This window comes from Nelumbo nucifera, chromosome 5, assembly GCF_055504915.1.
Source record: "Nelumbo nucifera cultivar China Antique chromosome 5, China Antique-T2T, whole genome shotgun sequence".
NCBI lineage: Eukaryota > Viridiplantae > Streptophyta > Magnoliopsida > Proteales > Nelumbonaceae > Nelumbo > Nelumbo nucifera.
The window spans coordinates 57,648,002-57,670,519 of NC_142653.1; the positions used below are offsets into that span (position 1 = coordinate 57,648,002).

At 36.9% G+C, this 22,518-nt stretch overlaps 1 protein-coding gene across 6 annotated transcripts in view; it reads left to right on the plus strand.

Moving 5' to 3' along the window:
* Positions 1-13,570: 13,570 nt before the first annotated feature.
* LOC104596833 (L-arabinokinase-like) overlaps positions 13,571-22,518 on the plus strand; it is a 161,273-nt gene continuing 152,325 nt past the window's right edge. For 2 of the 6 annotated variants that reach the window (XM_019197693.2, XM_010258149.3), the window contains exons 1-4: positions 13,575-13,992; positions 16,414-16,523; positions 16,959-17,066; positions 17,353-17,421. In XM_019197693.2, the coding sequence (XP_019053238.1) occupies positions 16,419-16,523; positions 16,959-17,066; positions 17,353-17,421 (282 nt within the window). In that variant the 5' untranslated portion in view covers positions 13,575-13,992; positions 16,414-16,418. Of the gene's footprint in view, positions 13,993-16,413; positions 16,524-16,958; positions 17,067-17,352; positions 17,422-22,518 lie in introns of all 6 variants that reach the window. The other 4 variants (XR_002022626.2, XR_016076348.1, XM_088888061.1 and 1 more) reach the window with 4 other exon arrangements.

The following is a 22,518-nucleotide window of genomic DNA, read 5'->3' on the forward strand; positions in this document are numbered from 1 at the left end:
CGCTTTGTAACCTTTTCCTGTGTTATACTGTTATTATATAGTCTTACTTTCTTTATCTATCAATATATATATTTCTTGTTACAATAGAGTGGTCATTTGCCCTTCATATGAGAGAATCTGTGCTTCTGGCAAATGATACATGAAATGTGTTATTTGTCAAACTTAAAATTCATAGGAGTGAACAGCAGCACCCTAGTTTCAACTCTCGCATGTTGAACAAGTTCACGAGAGCATCAGTCATCGGCTATCAATCACTCGTACACCCAAATGCTCATCAATTTCCATAATTTTCCTCGCATCTCTGTGATCTTGCAACAGATTGGGAATGAAATAAATGCAGCCGTCCCTGAGCACTAAAAAGTAAAAACCACTAGATTATCAACATGAATACAAAAAAACGGATATATAGCTATAGCCTAACAAGCCCCGGGTCATGTCCAAGGTGTCAATGGATTGGTTTTGGATTGTATCCGTCCAAACCAAAATGAATTTGGACGAATTGGACAGACCAACAAGACAATGAAGTGGACCAATCCAGACTTGATGGTGCAAAGTATTTAATTATTTATTGGATTGGATTGGACCTGGTCTGTCCATAATGAATTAATATTGGATTTTTGGGTTGGATTGAGCCAATACCTGGTCCGTTGCTATAAGATAAGAATATATGTCAATGGACCGGATTTGGGTTGAAACCTGTCTAAATTAAGATGAATTTTAACAGATTGGATGGTCTAAACATTAAATTGGACCAATCCAAAATGATTCAAAATATTCATTGGATTGAATAGGACCCGGTCCATTTGTAATGGATTCACACTAGATTGGATCTGATTGGACCAATCCAGTCCAATTTACACCCCTACTCCAAGCAATGAATGTTGGTAGAGTAAAACTAGTACAACCATGTTTGACCGGCTTGGGGGCTCTGGAGAGGGGAATGATTCACAAAGCCCACCTCTACCATAATTAGCAATTATTAATATTCTACTCAACTAAGCATTGTCCCAAGAACTGGTGACAAGGCCTCTTTGTTTTTCAGATTTTGAGAGAGGGGAAATGGTATAGACAATCAGACATTGAATAGGATCGGTCCAAAATATTCTTTGGATTGGATTGGATCTGATCTATTTGTAATGGATTCACACTGGAATGGATCGGATTGGACCAAATCCAATCCAATTGACACCCCTACTCCAAACAATGAATGTTGGTAGAGTAAAACTAGTACAACCATGTTTGACTGGCTCGGAGGTGGCTTGGAGGCTCTGGAAAGGCGAATGACTCACAAAACCCACCTCTACCATAATTAGCAATTATTAATATCCTACTCAACTAAGCATTGTACCAAGAACCGGTAATAAGGCCTCTTTGTTTTTCAGATTTTGAGAGGGGGGAAACAGTCCATACATTGAATTGGATCAGTCCAAAATGGTTCAAAATATTCATTGGATTGGATTGGACCTAATCCATTTGTAATGGATTCACATTACACTGGATCGTATTAGACCAAGTCTAGTCCAATTGATGCCCCTACTCCAAACAATCAATGCTGATAGAGTAAAACTAGTACAACCATGTTTGATTGGCTTGGGGGTGGCTTGGGCGCTCTGTAGAGGGGAATGATTAACAAAACCCACCTCTACCATAATTAGAAATTATTAATATTCTACTAAATTATTTCTCCGATCAGATTGATGTACATTTTGACATTTATTGTAAATGAATAAAAGTACATAATTGATTCATGTCTTTGTGGTGTGTTTCTGTGTAATACCCTTAAACTGGACACTTAATGAGACTCGCGTTAGTTTAGAATCTTCACAGCCATTTGATAGATCTAGGGAGATTTATCCTACCAAGGCTGACACTGATGTGCCACCAAGTTGGTTGGGGTGGCTTGTCTCAAATGCTAGGGTGAGACCTGAGGTACATGCAGTGTGGGTTTTCTTGAAACCCTGAATCGGACCAAAATTCTAATATTGCCTTGGACCTTGGAGATAGATGGGCAAAACTGAAATGTTACACCTAACCCCTAGACTCGATTATGATATTGCACTAGGTGTCGGATTGGTTTGTCTTTAATGTGTCAATCAGTGAGATCCTTAGAGGGGATCAAAACCTAGGTATGTTGGGACAGTACGAGAATTCATCTAAGTGGATGATCATAGTGACAGGATCAGCCCCTTTATCGGACAAAGTGAATGATCGGGGATGCACTTTCTCTGATTTTAACCTAAACTGCTAGTAGTTGATTTCAACCGTTGAAATTTGTTTTGCAAAATATATTTATATAAAGATATACATACATATATATATATATATATGTATGTATATCTTTATATAACTCGGGATCCATGTGAGTAGAGAGTGCAGCACTATACCTTGCAGCCGAGGGAGAGGTCCCCTCTTGTTGGGCAGTATTTGATCATTATGGGCTGAGAGGTTAAGTGTAAGACCATTGAGGGTAATACCTAATGGGCTAACCTTGCATCTGCCCATAGACCTTGGGTTTTTATAAGTGGCTGGACCCAAGGACCATTTAGTGTAAATGTTGGGCCCGTTAAGAACCCATGGTGATGGACTTAGGGGTTCACTATCTCCCACAGTGAATTCGGCTAGGCCTTGTAACAAAGGTTGGGCTAAACCCATGTGGCTGATGTGTAGATCAATGTTTAAGTCCCATACCATACAAGGATAGCCAACTGAGCAACATGTTAAGAGGTTAAGTGATCACATAGACTTAATGGGCTTAAAGCCCTTTCGAACTAGCTTAATAAGATTAATTAAATAAGGGGCGTTCTAGTATTTGGATCAGCTAATAGGATAAGGGATTATCCCTATCCACTCAAAGAGTCTAGATCCAAATAAAGATTTGGATCAGGAAACTCCTAATTAGATTAGGAAGGCTGATCTTTATCTATAGATAAGATAATGGATTATCCTTATTTCTTAAAGAGAGTCTAGATCCAAATATAAGATTTGAGAGTAGGGCAAACCTCCATAGACATCTGATAGTTTGTTGAATTGAGAGAGAAGACAACATACAGTTTGACTGCACCTGTCTTTTGCTCTTATTCTTTCCTGCTCTTGCCACCCTACTCAGCTCGATCTCCACCAGTAGGAGTGATCAAGAATGGTTCTTGATATTGCCTTTTGCTAGAAGAGGCAATATGAAGTCATGCTCATCAGCCCTCCATCATATTTTTGTTGAAGAATTCAGTTCTTGTTGAAGAACCATCTTGCTGATTTTGCTTCACCTCACACCGTGTTATCTTCGGCGGAAGTAGTCTTTGGTTTTCTCCTTGGGCGTGAACACCTTCGTTGAAAGTTATTGTTACTTCGTATAGGTATATCCCTCTCCTACCCTTTTGGTTTCAGATCTGGTCTGGTTTGTTTCAAGATTGATCCTTAAAAATGCAGTTTTCTAAAATAGGGAATGTGATTCCCACATGGGAGAGAGAAAAATTTTTGAAATTTCGTCCAACCTTCCTACAGGGTTCGGCCATCCATATGATGGATCTCTCATCCCTTTATATTGTTCCAAGAACCGGTAGTAAGGCTTCTTTGTTTTCTAGATTATAAGAGAGGGAAAGTCGGTCATCGGGATTTTGATTCCTATTGATTGAGATACCTACATTCTTTTTTTAGATTTTATGTGGGGTCTATGGAAAACTCATTTTTCCAAGATATCACTTACCCGGGTAAGTGATATTGTCTCCTAGGTAGATAAGTAAATGTCTCGCTTAGGATCGGATGATCTGATCCATTTGCACCCCTAGTTCTCATTTGGGGGGAAATTGCCAACACTTGGATGGAACACAATTAAATCTTTTAATAATGGCTTTTTATGGTTAAAATGGTCATTGTCTTATTTACCTAGGAAATAAAAATCATATAAACATGTTCCCAAAAAACAAACAGAGCCTTAATATAAATCAAAAAACATAAAAATATCAATAAATAAATATTATGAATAAAATAAAGTGTTGTATGGAATTGTGATAGTTTGTAGTTCTAGCATTTTGAGTAGCATTGCTAGTTCAACTTAAAGCAAACACACAATGGTTCTAGTTAGGGATGCAAATGAATCGAATCGAATTTGAATCAGGGTATATCCGAATATGATCCGATAATAGAAATCAAGATCCGATCTGATCAGATCTCATAAATGGTGATTCAAATCCGAACATGATCCAATCCAATTTGAATTATGAAAATTGTAATAAATTATTAAAAGAAAAAACACAACAGTTTATATTAATATACATGAAATATAAAAGTGCAATATAAACATATTTATAAATGTAATAAAAGTGCAATATAAACACAATAATTTATATTAATAAATTATTAATATTGCACTTTTATAAAAATATAAAAGTACAATATAAACATATTTATAAATAAATATATTAATATACATGCATACATACATACATACATACATACATACATACATACATACATACATACATACATACATACATACATACATACATACATAAATAAATAAATATGGCTCTGATGGTAATGTTTGATTGGTTCAAAGAGGTCAAGATTATGGAAATTTGGGTCAACAAAAGGGTTTGAAATGAAATCTTAGTATGATGAATGGGTAAACAAGGGAGTTTTAAATTGAAAATTTATGGGTAGGTATTTAGGTATTTCTGGAGTTCAATGGTTGGTTTGATTAGTTCAGAGGTGTTAGGATCAAAGGGATCTGGGTTGTAGTTGTTTAGGCTAACAAGGGGCTCAGAATGGAATCTTGGTTTGATAGTGGGGTAAACAAGGGAATTTTAAGTTGAAATTTCATGGTTAGGTATTTTAGGAGGTCCTAGGTCTGATGGTAGTGTTTGATTTAATGGTTGAGGTGTAAATGAAGGTTAATCAAGGCCATCATATTGGTATCAGGCAAATTTAATGGTTGATCTAAGGGCTCTTGGTTTAAAATTTAGGCTATTTAGATTTCTTGGTTTTTTGGAAAAATCAGAAAGGTCTAATTGGGTGTTCAGGGTAAATTAGGGGTTTGGGCGGCAGACCGAATAAAAATTGGATACTAATAGTTTACTTAGGCTCTAGCTTTTCTTGTGATGCGCCATGCTAGTCTTTTGATTCAATGATGGGGGCCTGATAACCTGATTTGGCCTTGATCAACTTGATTCTTACCATGCTAATCTTCTACGTGAAATTCAAAGGTGAGCTGCAATAATTCCATGGCTGAACTTTGCACATGGTCTAGACTTTTACTAGGATTTTCTTGCCCCTAATTTATGGAAATCATTTGACTTAAAAAAATAGAACCTTTTTCTAAGTGTAATTGGTTGGTTTGCACATTATGCTCTTCTTTTTAAACTAGTTCATTGATGTGTATATGCTTTATGAGCTTGATGAAGTTAGTTGGATCAAACGGTTGTTCTTTTTTAGTTTTCTACTACATGCCTGCATTACAATGATAATGTGCATTGCCATATTGGGGGTTTCCTTTTTTGGCCTTTGAATTAGCTTATGAGCTAGGTTGTATCAAGAGCCTTATCTTCCTTACCTATTGATACCACTTCCACATATTGGTTGAGCCTGATGTACTTGGTGTAATCAAATGGTTGGTTCATTTGTTGCATAGTGTTGACTTGATGACTTTATATGGCTTGTTGGTCTCTTGATTGGCCTTGAGAGATGATTTGATGTTGGTCTTTTAGAGATCGAATCAACTTATTCTCACAGATTGTTTGTTGATGTTGATCAATTGCAATTGATGCATCATAGATTACTACTTGAGTTTAAATCTCATTCCCCAGTTGGTAACCTACATAAACTAGGGCTTGAAATGTATGGTGATTAGATAATGTCAATTTGCTTGCATATTCCTTATTCAAACTCTTTAAGACCATTGAAATTTGGTTTCTCCAATAGGCCACTTAAGGACTTGGGCTACTTGAGCCCTCTACCTAGATATGAGGTATGTAAATGATTCTCCTGGTCCTTAAATAACCAATTCTAGTTTACACATTGATAACAAGATGTCTATGTTATACAAGTAGTAATTCACAAAGGCATTAACTAGACTTGGCCAATTCTTCACTAAGCTAGGGTTGGTGTTCATTAACCAAGTCGCGGTAGGTCCAATTAGGATCTTTAAGAGTGATTAGGCTGAAAGCTCATCAGTTAAGCCCATGGACCTTAAGATTTGTTGATACACTCTAATGTGGGCCCTTGGGAACCTAGTTCCATTGTATTTGTCCATGTCAGACCTTTCAAAGCTTGGATGTAACCTTTGTCCTATAGTTAAGTCAAAGTTTTCTAAGTCAAAATTGTTGCCTTACAACTTGCTAAGGCTTTGTTCTAGGGGGGCTAATCACTGGTCTAGCCCTAGGTCAATTGAGGTCACGGGCAAGAGTGTTACCCCTTGTATGAAATTTTAGGCCAGTGGTTCTGTTGGAGTAGAGGACTAGGGTGTTTGATTCTAAACTAGTAGGGTAATTGTTTCCCCTTGCATAGGGACCTAGACTTGGTTGAACTGTTCCTGGTTTGATTGAATTGGCATTGGTGAGGGTTAGGTCAGATAAGGATACCTTTGGATGGGTTGCATTAGAACTGTGGCCCATGATGATTGAGCCTATCTTAGATTGCCTTGAATGGGATGAACTAGCATTAGTGGGGCCCATGAAGATTGATCTTGATAGTATTTCTCTTGGATGGGCTGAGTTGGCATGATTAAGGTCTATGAAATTTGAGTTTGAATCTATTGCCCTTGATTTGGTTGAACTGACATAACTAAGGTCTACAATGGTTGAGCGTGATTGCAATGCCCTTAGTTGGATTGGACTAGCATAGATGATGCCCAGGATGGTTAGGCTTGGGTGTTTTGCCCTTGGTTAGGTTGAACTAGCAAGGATGGTTCCCATGAAGGTCGTGCTTGAGTGTTTTGCTTGTGGTTGGGCTGATTTGACAAGGGTGGACCCATGATGGTTGGGCTTAAGTTGGATTGAACTAGCATAGATGAGGCCTAGGATGGTTGGGCTTGAGTATTTTGCTCCTGTGGTTGGGTTAAACTAGCAAGGATGGTGCCCATGAAGGTTGTGCTTGAGTGTTTTGCCCGTGGTTAGGCTGATCTGACAAGAGTGGAACCCATGGTGGTTGGGCTTAAGTGCCTTGCCCCTAGTTGGTTTGAATTTGCAAGGATGGGGCCCATGAAAGTTGGGCTTGAGTGTTTTGCCGATGGTTGGGCTGAACTAGAAAGGATGGGGCCCATGAATGTTAGGCTTAAGTGTTTTTCCCTTAGTTGGGTTGGGCTTGGTTCTTGGATAGGTGTTTGCTTACCTAGTTTTGGAAATGCTCTTTTTTAGTTTGGGATTGCTCTACTTGAGTTTGGAGTTGATCCATTTGTTGGCTCTTCTGGGATTGGATTGTTCAAATTGGACCACTTTCTGACTTAATTGTTTTATTACTCTAAACAATTAGGTAAGGCCCATACTTGGGTTGGGTTGGCCTTGGGTTGTAGTCATGGATTTTGGTTGTGTAGATTTTATTTAAAAGTGAATGAAGAATTGTACTTGCGTGGGCCTATAACTATTCCTATCTACTTGCTTAAGCAAAGATAAAACAAGAATAAAAATGCAAACAAAAGGACAAATGCAAGACATGAATACAAAATAAGCAAAAGACAAGTGCAAACAAATAGCAATGCATTGAAATGCCTTGCTAGGACTCCTAAGGGTAATTGCTTGGGCTCTACATGCAAGGGCTTGGCTTATGATTCACGATTCAAAAAACCACACCTGACTTGAACCACACATAAGGGTGCATAAATCATTTGCACAAAAAAGCATGATGAGATGCACAAAAATCATTGTGTAAAATAAAATCATGATTTCCAAATTGTGAATTACAGTTTGTGATTAAAAAACCACACTTAACTTGAACCACACATAAGGGTGTGTTTAACAATTTGAGAGGCCGAATTATGATCACTAACGTTTTAAGTTAAATCTAATAGTCATAATTTGATCAGGCATAATCAAAAGACATCATTCAAACGTTAACATTCATTAATTATTAACTAATTGTGAATAATCACAAAATTTGAATTTATGACTATATAAAGAGCCTCTTCAAATGGACATGTTTCTTTTCATGATGACTCTCTAGAATGTATGAACGGGTGTAATGCAATTCGTTTTTACACACAAATTTTCACATAAATTCACAACACAAATACTCTTAATTCTCTCGGTTCGAGTTTTGGCCTCTCATATAAGGTTTCTTTAGAGATTTTTCAACTTTGTGTAGGTGGGGTGGTAAGGCCTCCCTGAAGAACAGAAGATGACCAAGGATGCGTGAGGAGAGGAAAAAGAGTTCTAGTGAAAGGGGTGCAAGGACATTTAGTGAGGGAGGAAGGCATGCAATAACTCTCTCTCGATGCTCTTGGGATACGTCTCGTGTGGGGGTCTTTAGGCCCCCTCCTTTTATAAATGAATAGTTGAAGCTATAAAGGGAGACAAGGAAATGACAAAAAGAAGCCTCTCTTATGTTGGAAAAGTGGTTATGCTTCGTCGAGTACCTAACAGGTAAGCCCCTTCGAGGTTTCACCACATTTCCAATGAGAATCACTAGGCACAAGTCAAGGAGGCGAATGGAGAGGATGGGGGAGAGGGTTTTTGGCCTTTGGTTCCGGTGATAATGGGGGAAGCAAATACTTCGATTTGATTAAAGCTCAAGAGTTACTCTATTTTTATGGTCTCCCAAAAAAGACCTTGATGACTTTCTAGTGTCACGAGTCTAATATCGACAGATATAGAGACTGGACTGCATATGTACTTGGGGTGCTCATAAAAAACTAAAAAACTGAAAAAACCAAAAAACAGAAAAATTGATCCAAACCAAAAAAATGCAATCAATCAAACTGACCGATATATGTATTTATATGTATATTTTCTATCTTTTTAATATATCTCACATATTATCTATATATTATATATAAATATATTACATATATATATATATTTATATTTATAGCATTTATAATATAATATACATATTTATAATACATTATATGTCCTTTATTATTTATAATATAATATTATATATATTTATTTATCATATATGTTATAAATATAAAAAAACTGAAAATTCGAAAATACGAACCGATCAAAAACTGAAACTGATCAACCACTAGTATCAGTTCAATTTCAAGAAAAACCCTATGGTTCAGTATTAGAGAATCCAATGTATTGTTGTCTCCTACATTTGGTAGGGTTACTACAACTTATCGATTGTTTCATGCCTTCACACCCATTCATTTATTGGGGCTTTTGGGGAGTTTCATATTTCTGTGGAGGATGTAGCCACATTGTTGTTTCTTCCAATCAAAGGGGCTATCTCACCTTTCGCCCTGCAACACAATGAATGCATTCCTGTAGAACTCTGGGAGGCGTTTGATGAAGTGAACGACAAGTTGCTAATGGATGGGTATATCTAACACTGGTTTGACCTTAAGGACAATATTAATGTGGCAATAAGGTATGGGGAGAGTCAATATCACTGGCCCGCCACACGAGAGGCGTGCTAAGGACAATATCTAATGCCTTTTTGAACGTGATATTGATCACTGTTACTTCAATCTTGTATGTATGTGCAGGAAATAGTCTTGGAGCATGTAATGGATGGTGGTGGTGAAAATGTAGCAGTAGCCCTAATCAGGGAGTCTATGCAAGTTCAGGGTTATTTTGTGGGCCCTCATTTGCTCGATGGATAGATTGGTCTCGAAGAGGTATGTGAATATGGTTTATCATCTGATTGTGTATTTCTAATTTGTAGTGGTTAAACCTTGTCATTTTACAGGTTGTGCCACGTCATTACACATAATATATGGTGCACCTGCCATTATGTCCTATCTAGTGGCAGACCTATGAAAGGTGTGCAAAACTAAGAGGGTAGAGCTCCAAAATTTTCAATCTATCGTGAATGAAGCAATTTCTGAGGCGTCACCAGTGCTAAGGGCTCAATCCAGCCACGACTTCAACAGTAGAATGCTACGATGGGGAAAAAGAAGCGCGGAAAGTAGTAGATAGGGATGGCAATTTCCCTTTAAAATTGGGGCCCTGCCCCGCCCCGCCACGAACGGGGCGGGTTTTCTCCAATCCTAAATAGGGATGAGGCGTAGACAGGGAAAATATTTTTTCTCTGAATTAGGGACGGGGTAAAGATGGGTTTTGTATATAATTCCCCGAATCCGAAGGTAAATTAATAAAATATTTTTAGGTTTAATATTGATATTTAAAATATATCTAAATTTTTCTTAAATTCTAAAATTTCTAAGATCCCATAGTTTTATTTTTGAATTACCCCTATAGTATTATAATTCAATTCCTTAAATACCCATAAATTCATATATCCTATGTATAAATTATTCATAAAATTGATAATTTTTAAGTAATTGCCTTGAAGTGGGAAAAATTCAGGAATTCCCCATCCCCAAACCTGCCCCGTTGTCATTCCTAATAGTAGAGGTTGTGGGGGAACAAGTTCATGGGGTCCGACACGGTCCTTGCTAACGTAAGTGGTGGTTGCGGATGCCATCCCAGTTGAAGAAGGGGCTGACTCAGTCACAGAGGAAGTTGCCTTGAATGTTGTGGAAGGGATTTGTAAGGTTATTGTGAGGCTGGTCATGGTGGTGTCCTCGGGCATTGTAGATAATGGTGGCGACATGGATGAAGTGTCCTTGCTAGATGTCAAGCAAGGACAAAATTGAGGATCCCGTGCAGATACAAGGAGTGAGGAGGTGTGAGCATTATGAGGTGTCCATGCCTCTATCTGGCTATATGTGTCTAAATTGATTGAGTACAACTACCTTCGTTGAATCAAGTTGCCAGCTGATATGATGAGCGTGACACTGAATTCCCTAGCTGGCCTGATGGATAACCTTGGATTCTAATCCCATAGAAGAATTCTCACGGATAGTGTTTGTGCAATGGCTAAAGACATGCGAGGTGTACAACAAGTTTTACTTAATTGTTAAAGCCATGAAGGCATGCATCATGGTCCCTGGTGGCCTTTGTGTGCAACGGTGCATGCACCATCCGGTGGAAGTTATAAGCGATATAGTTAGTAAGTTTATGTGTAGAATACCATCATTCATAGTTGTACATGTCATGATTCTGACTTGTAGGTGAAATTTCGTGCCTTGTTCAGAAATGGAGAACTTGGCATAGTGCTAAAATGTTTTCATAGTGGAGACTTCTTACGGTGTTGTTTGAAGTTGGTTAATATTATATGTTGCTGTGATGTTAGCGCAACTGGTGCGATGCACCCTGGATTTGCATAGATGCGAGAATGGGAAAGAAACAAGTGCGATTCATCATGCTAAGGGACAAAATATGAAGTAATAAATGCATACAACGTGTGATTAATTAGTTGGAATAAGAAATTGCGAGAGATAAGATAAGAAGGTGTTATTCATCATATAAATTCATACAAGTGTGATCTATAAGAGACAAAATTTGAAGAAAGAAATTTTTATTTATCATATAAATTCATTTAAGTGCGATTTTAGGAGTTAGAATTTGAAGAAAGAATTTTTGTATCCATCATATAAATTCATATATGTGTGACTATAAGAGACAAAATTTGAAGGAAGAATTTTTTTAATAATCATATAAATTCATACAATTTGCATAGTAAACTAAAAAAATATGAAGATCATTATCGTACATTGTACAATTTTAACTAGTGCCCATTCATTGTCTCATTTTTCTCATTGGTTTGAGGATCCCATAAGATGTAGTACCTTGAGAACATTATTTTATGGAAAATGAATGTAAAATTTAAATTGTATATTTAAGATATATTTTTTATCATCAAAGTTTATTAATTAAATCCACAACATTAATTTTAATAGTATAAAAATAAATATTTTGAAAAGTTATTTGAAAACAAAACCATTTTCTCCTTCCCAGTGACAAGTAAATAATTCAATCATTTAGGGTTAAATTGGTTAACAAATAATGACATAATTAAATAATAAAAAATTAAATTTAATAAAATATATAATATAATTAGGCATATCTCTAATATTTTTATATTCATTATACTAAGAATATATAATTATAAAATGTAAGAAGTATTTTTATTAATGATGAAAGTGGAATGCCAAATTTAAAATCTACCTAGAAATGAAATGATGTCATTGTCAAATAATAAAATTTTTAAAAATAAAAAATATAAAAAATCACAAAAGAAAATAAATAGAGAAAAAATTGGATACATATCTAATATCATCTATCTATCTATCGATCTATATATATATATATATATATATATATATATATATATTAAAAAACATTCCTAATGAGTCTGTTTCCATATGAATTTGGATGCTAAGATTCAGATTCGTTCTCACGTCTATATCTTATCTTTCATACTCGACCCTTTATAGATTAGAGGATGAGCTAAAACAAGGTTTACTGAAAGGGAAGCATGCCTTTCGGTAATAAAAAATGAAACTAAATAATCGAATCCTCGTACAACCCGTTTTAACGATCGGGCAAAGAAGACGACGAAAACGGGTTTTGCGCAACCCGTTTTCGATAGTATATATTGAGTTTATCCGAACCTGAACTGTGTTTCGGACGGTTCGCACCAACAGTGAATCATACGTTATATAAAATCAGTAACAGTAATCAATTAATAAAAAATAATATAATTAACAGTCATTAATAAAAGTTATTATCAGAAAAGTACAAAAGTCAACGGTAGGTCTGTAGTTAACAGTAATTATTTTCAAATTACAATTAAATAATTACAGTATTTTTAATAATTAACAGTATTTAATTATAATTATAGATAATTATCAGAAAATTAATAGTAATTATTTTGTATAATTAACAGTAATAATTTATATAATTAACAAAAATCAACATACGGTAATTTTACAATTAACAGTACTTATTAAAAATTACAGTATTTATTAATCAATAGCATTTTCAATAAATACAGAACTTAGTTAATTAATAGTATTTATTAATTAATATTAAATACATTATTTAGTTATAATTACTGAACAGTATTTAAAATTTACCAATAAATAAAATGTCAAATTTAAAATTTACCAATAAATGAAATGATGTTATAGTCAATTAATAATAGTAATTGTAATTTAAAATTTTCACGTACAATGCATGTGAAATTTTATTACAAGCATTTAAATTTATGGAGAAGTATGAACAGGCCCATTGCAGATTTTTGAATCCCACTACAGAACTATAAATATTCAAAATGTCAAATACCCCCACTCTATTGGCATAACCGCCAACTGAGTTCAAATCAGCCCCCCCACAATGTCCCACAACACATCTCCGCCGTGCATTGGGAATATCTCCCAATGATAATCGGTCTCCTGACACCTACCCCAATGTACTTTGGGCCTAAAAATTCGGCTGAACCGTCATTCTCCCTTAAATTTATTTTTAGTCATATTATTGCTTTTATTAATTTTCAAATTTTATCTTTAAATATAATAATTCTAAAATTTATCACCTGTAACGATAAAAAGTAAAAACGTATATTGAGTTAATGTAATCTCCTGAAACTCTGATACGTAGAGATCACATTAACTGCCTCTTCATCGTCGATCTCTAATAATGAGACAAGGGTTTGTTTTTTAAGTTTTGGTCATCATCGAACTTCGTATAATGGCTGAGATCTGATCAACTAGTTAAAACGAGAAAGAAATCAGTTATTTATAGTTCTAAAGCTGCTGGCGATTCTAAAACGAGGCCTGTCCCAGTCCCATGTCATTTTGGAATTCTTGAAGTAGCGGTTTCAACCCAACTTCTTGTTTTCTCCCTGAAGTTTGCAACTCTTACGTGTTTTGCTGATTTCTAGGCTCTAGTTTGACACTGTTCCAAGTTCCAACTCTGACTCATTTTCCCCATACTGAAGAAGACTGGTAAGAACCATCCAAACCCAATTCGTGTGCTGATCCCAACCAGTAAGGTGAGTTACCCCCACCCCCACCTCAAGAAAAAGTAAAAAGTTTCTTTTCCTTTTTTTTTTCTCTTTGATTTTGATTAATAAGAACTTTGTTATTTCTTTTCAGTTGACATTAAACGCTTTCAATTTTTATTTTTATTTCTGTAAGAAGGTGGCCATTGTGTTTTTCACATGGTAGTAGGAAGGTATTTGAGATGCTCTAATTTCTAATTTGATGGTCAAGTAGTCCGTCTTTCGGAAATTTTTGCATGGTACTAGAAGATGATCAAGCTGGGTTTAACATTGACTAAAAATGCTGTCATTTGTTGAATGGGCCATGGTTTGATCTAATTTGAGAATGGTTTATTGTTCATTCTCTCTGATGTATTGTTCATTGTTGAATGAACAATGAGTGGATCTAATTCTTGTGATGGAAAGGGAGAAGATTGGATATTTATATGTTACTTCAGGAAGATTGCAAGAAATCTTGTATGATCTGCTTATGCTTAAGTTAAATAGAATGCTTAATACCGGTTTTTTTACTTCATTGTGGAGGCCTTTAGGTGTTGCACAGATTCTTTTGTGCTTTGGGGTTGTAGCTACTGCTAGTAAAACAATCACCTTTTCTTTTAAATTAGAATGATACCTTGAAGATCTAAACACTCGAAAGCCTAAAGAAAATGCACATAAATCCAGCAGAATGACAGACCTCTTATATTCCGACAGGTGAATTATGGTTTAGGTGGGAAATTATGGTATCTTCTATTTTTGGCTCCTTATACAAACCTCAAATCAAGGGTGCTGTATAGATCTGCCTTTAATATGACACAGATTTTCAAAGCTTTCAGCATCTACACTCTACAGTCTACAGTTATATTTTCCCACAATTGGTTAGGGGACAAGATCACAAGCACAAGGATATAAATTCCAAATTATTTTCCAAGTCTTTCTATATTGGACATAGTTCAACTGTGAGATTTGAGTTTCCTTTGCTAAACCATGTGGAAAAAGTGGTCAAGTAGTCCAATTACTTGTAAAGCTCAACCTACAATTTATCAACATGGTGCTGACATAGTAGTCAAGAACTGCGCTTGACATCTTAAATCAAAACTGTGGTCAGAAAATGGCTCCTTCTTAGCCCCCAGAAAATTGTAATAATCTAGACCCTTTTTCTGAATCTAAAATATTTTAGTTAAAATCAATATTTTGCATGAATCTTGACTTCAAATTTCACATTACGAAAAAACTTGAAACTAATTGAAACAGCTCTAAACACAGCCAGGAAATCTCAAAAAAGAATCTCGCTCTGTACTTGGTTGACATAATTTAAAACAATGAACGATGGAAGATAGTTCACAAGAAAGCTTTCCAATTGAAGAACTCCTTCACACAATTTTGTTAACAATAATTCTATAGAACATTATTTTTTTTCTATTGGTTATAGTCTGAATATGTCTGAACCTAATAAAAAATGCATCTGAATCTTGCTTATTTACTGATATGATACCATATTAACCTGCAAGGAAGAGAATGATATACACTAACTAGAAAAGTAAAGAAGAAGAAGAGACTACAGATCACAAGAAAAAGAAGAGAATGGATTTAATATTATTAATACAAGGGTACATTGATGCAGATAGCATCACCATTTCACTATGCCAAAAAATAGAACATACAGTAATCTGTCAGTTGTAACTAACTAAAGATCAAATCTAAGAAAACAGAAGTGCATAACCTAGCTAAAGATATAACATTAACACCTTGAATTGACACAAGCATCATTTATTTGCAACCCAACTAGCACACTCCTGAGTCCAGATCAGTCACTTTAGGGAATTTAGCAAGAGCCAAACTGATATTATTTTTAAAGGAGGGCTATTAAAGGATGAATATTAATTAGGAATTTATGATTCTCAATTGGTGATAGGATAGATGAGGGATAGAGTTGTTCAAGGGAGCCGTAGAGACTATGATATTTTACAGTGAGGTCCTTGGCATCCAGATTGAACATCATGTTCCTTTTGGGTTTCTAGATCAACAAAGGCTAATAGAAGATTTTGAAGGATATGAAGTATTAAGAGTTTGGCTCTATAGGGTACTTTGCAAAAATAAGGGTGGCTTTGACACATTTTCTAAGACCATCTGATTTGTTGTGGATAACAATGGATATGGCATTAAACAGAATGGAATGACGAAACAGGATTCATGCAAGCCAACCCCATATAGTTGGATAAGGCTTGGATGATGATGATGATCTGATTGATTGTAGATAACCCTGCCTTTTTTTTTTTTTTAATTTGACTACACCAAAACAATACACACACACACACACTTAATTTTGATGTATGTAGACATGAATTTCATTAAGAACTAGGGTTTCAATTCCATATATGATTTCTTGTTTGTTGTCTTCTTCTTTATGGTTTTTTTGTCTGTTTTGATCAGAGAAAATGATAATTGATGATGGTAATCAGATCTCTGCATCAAAAAAGCATCTCGTCTTTGCATATTACGTCAGTGGTCATGGTTTTGGGCATGCCACTCGTGTTGTTGAGGTTGAAGATTTGACTTCTATTATCTTTCTCTCTTTTTTGAATCATTAATTTGTCTTTTTTCCTTTTCTTTGAAAGTCTAAACTATTGTAGCTTTACGTCAATGACATGATTAAATTTTTTCTCCGATGATTATGGTGTTAAAACAGTGATGACTTTTTGTTTCTTTAATGTTCTTTTGACCTTTACACAAATGATGATTGTGCTTTCTTTTGCCCTGAAATTAGATCACTAAACATATTTAATCTGATTAAAAACTTGCATTGGAATTCCCATAGGTGTTTCACATTTTCTTGATTTCCCTGTTTTTGAAACTATCCCTCCCTCTCCTCCTATCTGATTATTTTGAGTTGCATGCAGCTGCATGGCCCCCTCTATTTTTGAATGTTGAAGGAGAAGGCAATAACTGACATTTTATTTTACCTGGTGACTGTCTAGGTTGTTCGACACCTCATTTTATATGGGCATGATGTTCACATAGTTACTGGTGCTTCACAATTTGTTTTCACTACAGAGATACAGTCTCCGAGGCTTTTCTTTCGCAAGGTCAGCTGAAAGTAACTGAAGAACATATACTATAAAAGGGAGAAAATGTCATCCTTCCTATATTCAAGATAAACATATGGTTACATTCTTACATCGTTTTTTGATGAATAATTTAGAATTTTATTAAAATGATGTAAGAATGTAACCATCTGTTTATCTTAAATAAATAATTAAATAGAAAACAAGACAAGTTTTGCACCATATAAATAGCATTGCATGGTTTATGATGTATCTTCTATCTGGTTAGATTTTGGTCTGCTGTAATAAATCCATTATGGAATAACAGGTTTTGTTGGACTGTGGAGCAGTTCAAGTAGATGCTTTGACTGTTGATTGCCATGCTTCTTTGGAGAAGGTACTTGAAATTTCTGTGTACTTCATTGTTATCATCTAAGAGGAGCCACATTGTGCACAAAAATGAAAAAAAAAATCTAAGCTTAGGACTGTATCCAGTCTACCCCTCCCAAAACTCTAGATAGCTGGGGCCAACATTGGGTAATGGCCTTTTTTTGGTGGATTGTTATCATAATGGTGACTGAAAATCTGACTATCACCCCCATGTGAGTACTGTAAAAATTTATGGCTGTCTTTGGTTTTAGTATATTTTTCTTATTAAGACTAGGGGTGACCACCGGCTGGCCTTAGTACCTATTGTAAGGGGCATAGCCTGGGCCTAGTTCTAGACTGACCTGCACCAAGCCTGGATCCTGGGCCCTTAAATTATTTCTCCCTACTCCAGTCCATGTCCGTTTTTTGATAAATGACAAAAATATATTATTACTATAGTGAGGGTGGGATACTCTTGAAAAAGGATTTACAAAAAACTATACGTGTATTACTATAGCATGTACAACATGAATCAAAAAGACAAAAAAGAAAAAAAGAAAAAAAATGATAGAAAGTCAGTCTTCCATAAAGAATCTAGAATACTGGTGCTTGACTGTAGCCCACTGAAATAATTGTTACTCAAGAGAGGAGAATTTTCCCTTGAAAATGGTGTTGACCATGTCCTTTTTGGTTTGCCCCTAGTTCTTCTCAATGTTTTAAAATGTGGAGGCGTGAAACGAGGCGTTCCACTACCTAGAGGTGTGAGGCGTAGTTCAGAACGCAAGAGGCGTAAACCACCCGAACACAAGGAGGCGTAAGCCTCCTTAAGAGGAGGGAGGTTAGGGGGAGGAAGGAGGGATCTCATTTTTTCTTTATTTTTAATAAAAATCTTTTATATTAAGAAGAATAAAGATGCATAACATTAGTTGAAAGGGGGGGATGAGGAGGAAGGAGGAGGGAGAAGAGGATGAAGGATCAAAATTTTCTTTATTTTTAATAAAAATCTTTTATATTAAGAAGAATAAAGATGCATATCACTAGGTAAAGGGGGGGGGGGGGGGGGGGGGGCGAAGCCCCCCAGCCAAAGGTGTTCGGGGGCTTAGTCCCCAGCCCAATTTCTTTCCCCTTATCTTTTCTTTCCTTCCTTTTCCTTTTATTTTATTTCTTTTTCTTTCCCTTCCCTTCCCCTTTCTTTCCTTTCTTTCCTTTCCTTCCCTTTCTTTCTTTTTTCTTTGTTTTTTCTATCTTTTTACATGGGGTGTGCAAGAGGCGCATGAGGTGTATGCCTCTAGCATGCCTCATGAAAAAATCATATGAGGCGTATGCCTCAGAGGTGTCAATGCCTTTGGCATATGCGTCAAGGCATTTTGGGGGAGCCTCACCTAGAGGTGCGCCTCCAGGTGTACGCCTCCCACGCCTTTTAAAATATTGTGCTCCACCTCCTATTGAGAAGGACCTTCTTGTCTTCTCTCACAAGTTGTTACGTGCTCTAGTCCCTACGCCTGCAACTCCCCTTCCTCTTGGTTCAGATCATCATCCTCACCATTGCTCCTATAAGTGGAAGGAAGCCATGGATGCAGAGATTCATGCTTTACATGAGAATGACACTTGGGACCTTATGCCTGCTCCTCCAGATGCCTCCATTGTTGGGAGCCATTGGGTTTACAACATTAGGCTGAAATCTGATGGATCTGTTGATCCAATCAAGGCTCGTTTAGTTGCCCAAGGATATAGTCAAGAGTATGTAAGAGACACAAATTTGTTGCAGCTTTGGGTTTAGCTTTCAACACCTCTCCCTATCCCTTGTGGCATCCTGAACATTGACATGTAGTACACTGGAAGATTTGCTAGGGTAAACTTGATTAGAGTTATTATCCCACCCCGACCCCCAATGAAATATAGTTCCTTTTCTGCCCCACCAAGCATTTCTCGATTATTTCCACCACCAAAGAACAAAAACAAGAAGATCTAGGGTTATCTCCTAGGGGTAAACCTAAGTATTTCAACGGCCATTTCTAGGAAGAACATTAAAAGTAATCTGAGTATCTTTGGGAGTCTTCATAGTTCACAACTTCTAAGAAAGATAAACCCTAGTAACCCTACTCCAAGAATACTTCCTTACCACTTCTTAGGGCACCCCAAAAACAATCAGACGAAAAACAAACCCCAACAATTGGGTATAGTTGCGGTTTAGCAGTAAGTAGGGCCAAAAGCAAGAACTGGCGACAAAATAGAAGGGAAGAAAAAATCCCATAAAAATTTTCTAGGGCTTAGAAAAACATGAGACCACTCCCCGTCTTCAAAGAAATTAGAATTGACCTAAATGGCATAGGTCTCAAAGATTAGAATGTCTGTAATCACTAAACAAGGAGAACCCATGCCCGATTTTTTCTATAATTTTAGTATGAAAAATACAAAAAAATACCTAAACACCTTCAAATGCCTACATTTTGCATACCAAAATTCTAAAAGAAGGGTGCATTGAACCATACCAAAACCAAATTCAGCTATCACTAACCATATGGACTATTGATGTCATTTGGTGATGATATGACATCAATAGGGCTCATGAATAGGGATGGCAACGGGGCGGGTTCGGGGAGGTCCACCAATTCCCACTTGCACCCAACAGTGCCTTTCTCCTCTGGCAGGTCCACCAATTCCCACGTTCTTGCTTTCATTAGGGCTTTCATCTCTTCATTCATGGCTTCTTTCCACCTTGGATCAGATGCTGCCTCTGAATACCTGGGACACATACAGAGGAAAGAGCAGACACAAAGGAATGATAGGCAGGGGATAAATGTGAGTAAGAAACATAATCAGCTATGGGATGTCGAGTGGTACAAGAACGAACAGGCTCACGGAGAGCAATAGGAAGATCCAATCTGAGTTGAGTGAGTCAGAATTACCTTGGATTGCAGAGACAGATTGATCTGAGTCCAATTGGTTGCAATCATGAGGTTGATGGCCCTTCTTCCTTCTACTGTATGTAAGTATCTCTTTCTCTTGCCTATTGGAACCTTCAGAAGCATTAGCTGAATCTGGAGAAGTAACTGGCACAATGGGAGTCTCACTAGGTTGACCTGGAATGTTACAACTAGGAATAGTGGAAGGTGATGAAAGGGGAACAAAAAAGAAGGGAGAATGAGAATCCTCTTCCAACCCATTAGTCTCCCCCTGAAGAGGATTCTGAGAAGACTGGAAATAGGGTTGAGACTCAAAAAAGACTACATCTCTGGTGACATACTTTTTCTGGGAGACAGGATCATAACACTTATACCCCTTTTGTGTAGGAGAGTACCCCAAAAAAATTCCCTTTGTAGCCTTAGGATCCAGCTTGGTTTTCTTTGGATCCTTTACATGTATGAAGCATGTACAGCCAAAAACCCGTGGGGGAAGAGGAAATTTTGGAAGAGTGGGACACAAAACAGAGAAAGGAGTCTTCATACCCAGTACCTTAGATGGCATCCGATTTATCAGGTATGATGCAGTGAGTACAGCTTGAGACCAATATTGCTTGGGCACATTGTGCTGGAAAAGTAGGGCTCGAGCTGTCTCCATTAGGTGCCTGTTCTTGCGCTCAGCAACCCCATTTTGCTGAGGGGTGTAAGCACATGATGATTGATGTAACATGCCTTCATCTTCTATGAATGAGTTCAGGGATCTTTCAAAGTATTCAACTGCATTGTCTGAACGGAATTGCTTAATCTTCTTATCAAATTGTGTTTCAACCATTTTGCAAAACATCATAGTTATCCGTGGAACTTCATCACGTCCTTTTAACAGATAAATCCAAGTGCATTGAGAATAATGGTCAATAAAACTGATAAAGTAACGGAAGCCATCAATGGAAACAATGGGTGAAGGACCCCAAACATCAGAATGGACCAAATCAAAAGGGGCTTGAATTTCATTACTAGAAATTGGATACATTGATCTGCATTGTTTTGACATTTGACACACATCACAAATTAAACTCTGACTCGGAATGCCCTTACATAAATCGGGAAACAACATTGCTAAAGAAGAAAAAGACAAATGACCTAGCCTAGCATGCCACAAGTGCAGCCTAGCTATTGACTCCACACTTTCCGGACTAGTAGTAGTAGAAGTTTGCAGGGCTGAGCTGATATCTGCATCAAAATAGTAGAGGCCCCCATACTCATGACCACTCCCAATCGTTCTCCTCGTCAATCTGTCCTGAAAGACACAATGAGAAGGAAAAAAGGTTATACTGCAGTTCAAATTTTTTGTAAGCTTTGAAACAGACAACAAATTTGATGTAAGACTAGGAACATGTAAGATTGATTTAAGAGAGAGATCCTTGCTTAGGTCAACCACCCCCTTTCCAGAGATGGTGGAGAGGGAGCCATCAGCTACTCTCATCTTATCCTGGCCAGACAACAAATGATATGAGGAGAATAAAGAGGACATATGTGTCATATGGTCAGTGGATCCGGAATCAATCACCCAAGAGTTATAATTAATGGAACTAGTTGCACTAAATGCAGAGGCTGTACCTGATTTGGCAAGAGAGGTGGAAGCTAAAGAATTGTTCTTCAGACGGGCGAATGCCCGGCTGAGAACCTCTACCTCACTAGCTGTGAAGCCCAAAGTACTTGGTCCAGAAGGGTCGGTAGCTTGCTTTGTGGTGGAAGAGGACACTGTCTGAGTACTCTGTGAGTTGTCACTGCTGTTGTTGGTGGCAAGATTCCCACTTGTTGTGTGGCCCTAATGTTGCCTTTTGTCCTTTCTCAGAGTAGCTGGCTTCAGATGAGGATACAAGACCCAACATTTCTCCTTTATGTGTTTCTCACCACCACAATGGGTACACTTGAGGGACTTCTTGTCTAAAAATCTGTTTCCCTTAGTGGAGACTAAGGCTGAATGTTCTCTAGATAGTTCTGTTGACTGTGTCTGGGAGCCAACTTGCATCTCCTTTCTCCTTACTTCTTCATTCCTCACCAGGTAGTAGACATGGTGAAGCTCAGGTAATTCATCTCTCCTTAGAATCTGTGACCTTATACCTTCATATACAGGGTCTAGGCCTGCCAGAAACTTGAAGGCTCTGCCCTCCTCAATTTGCTTGTCATACCTCTCCTTATCCCTGGCATTTTCCCAATCC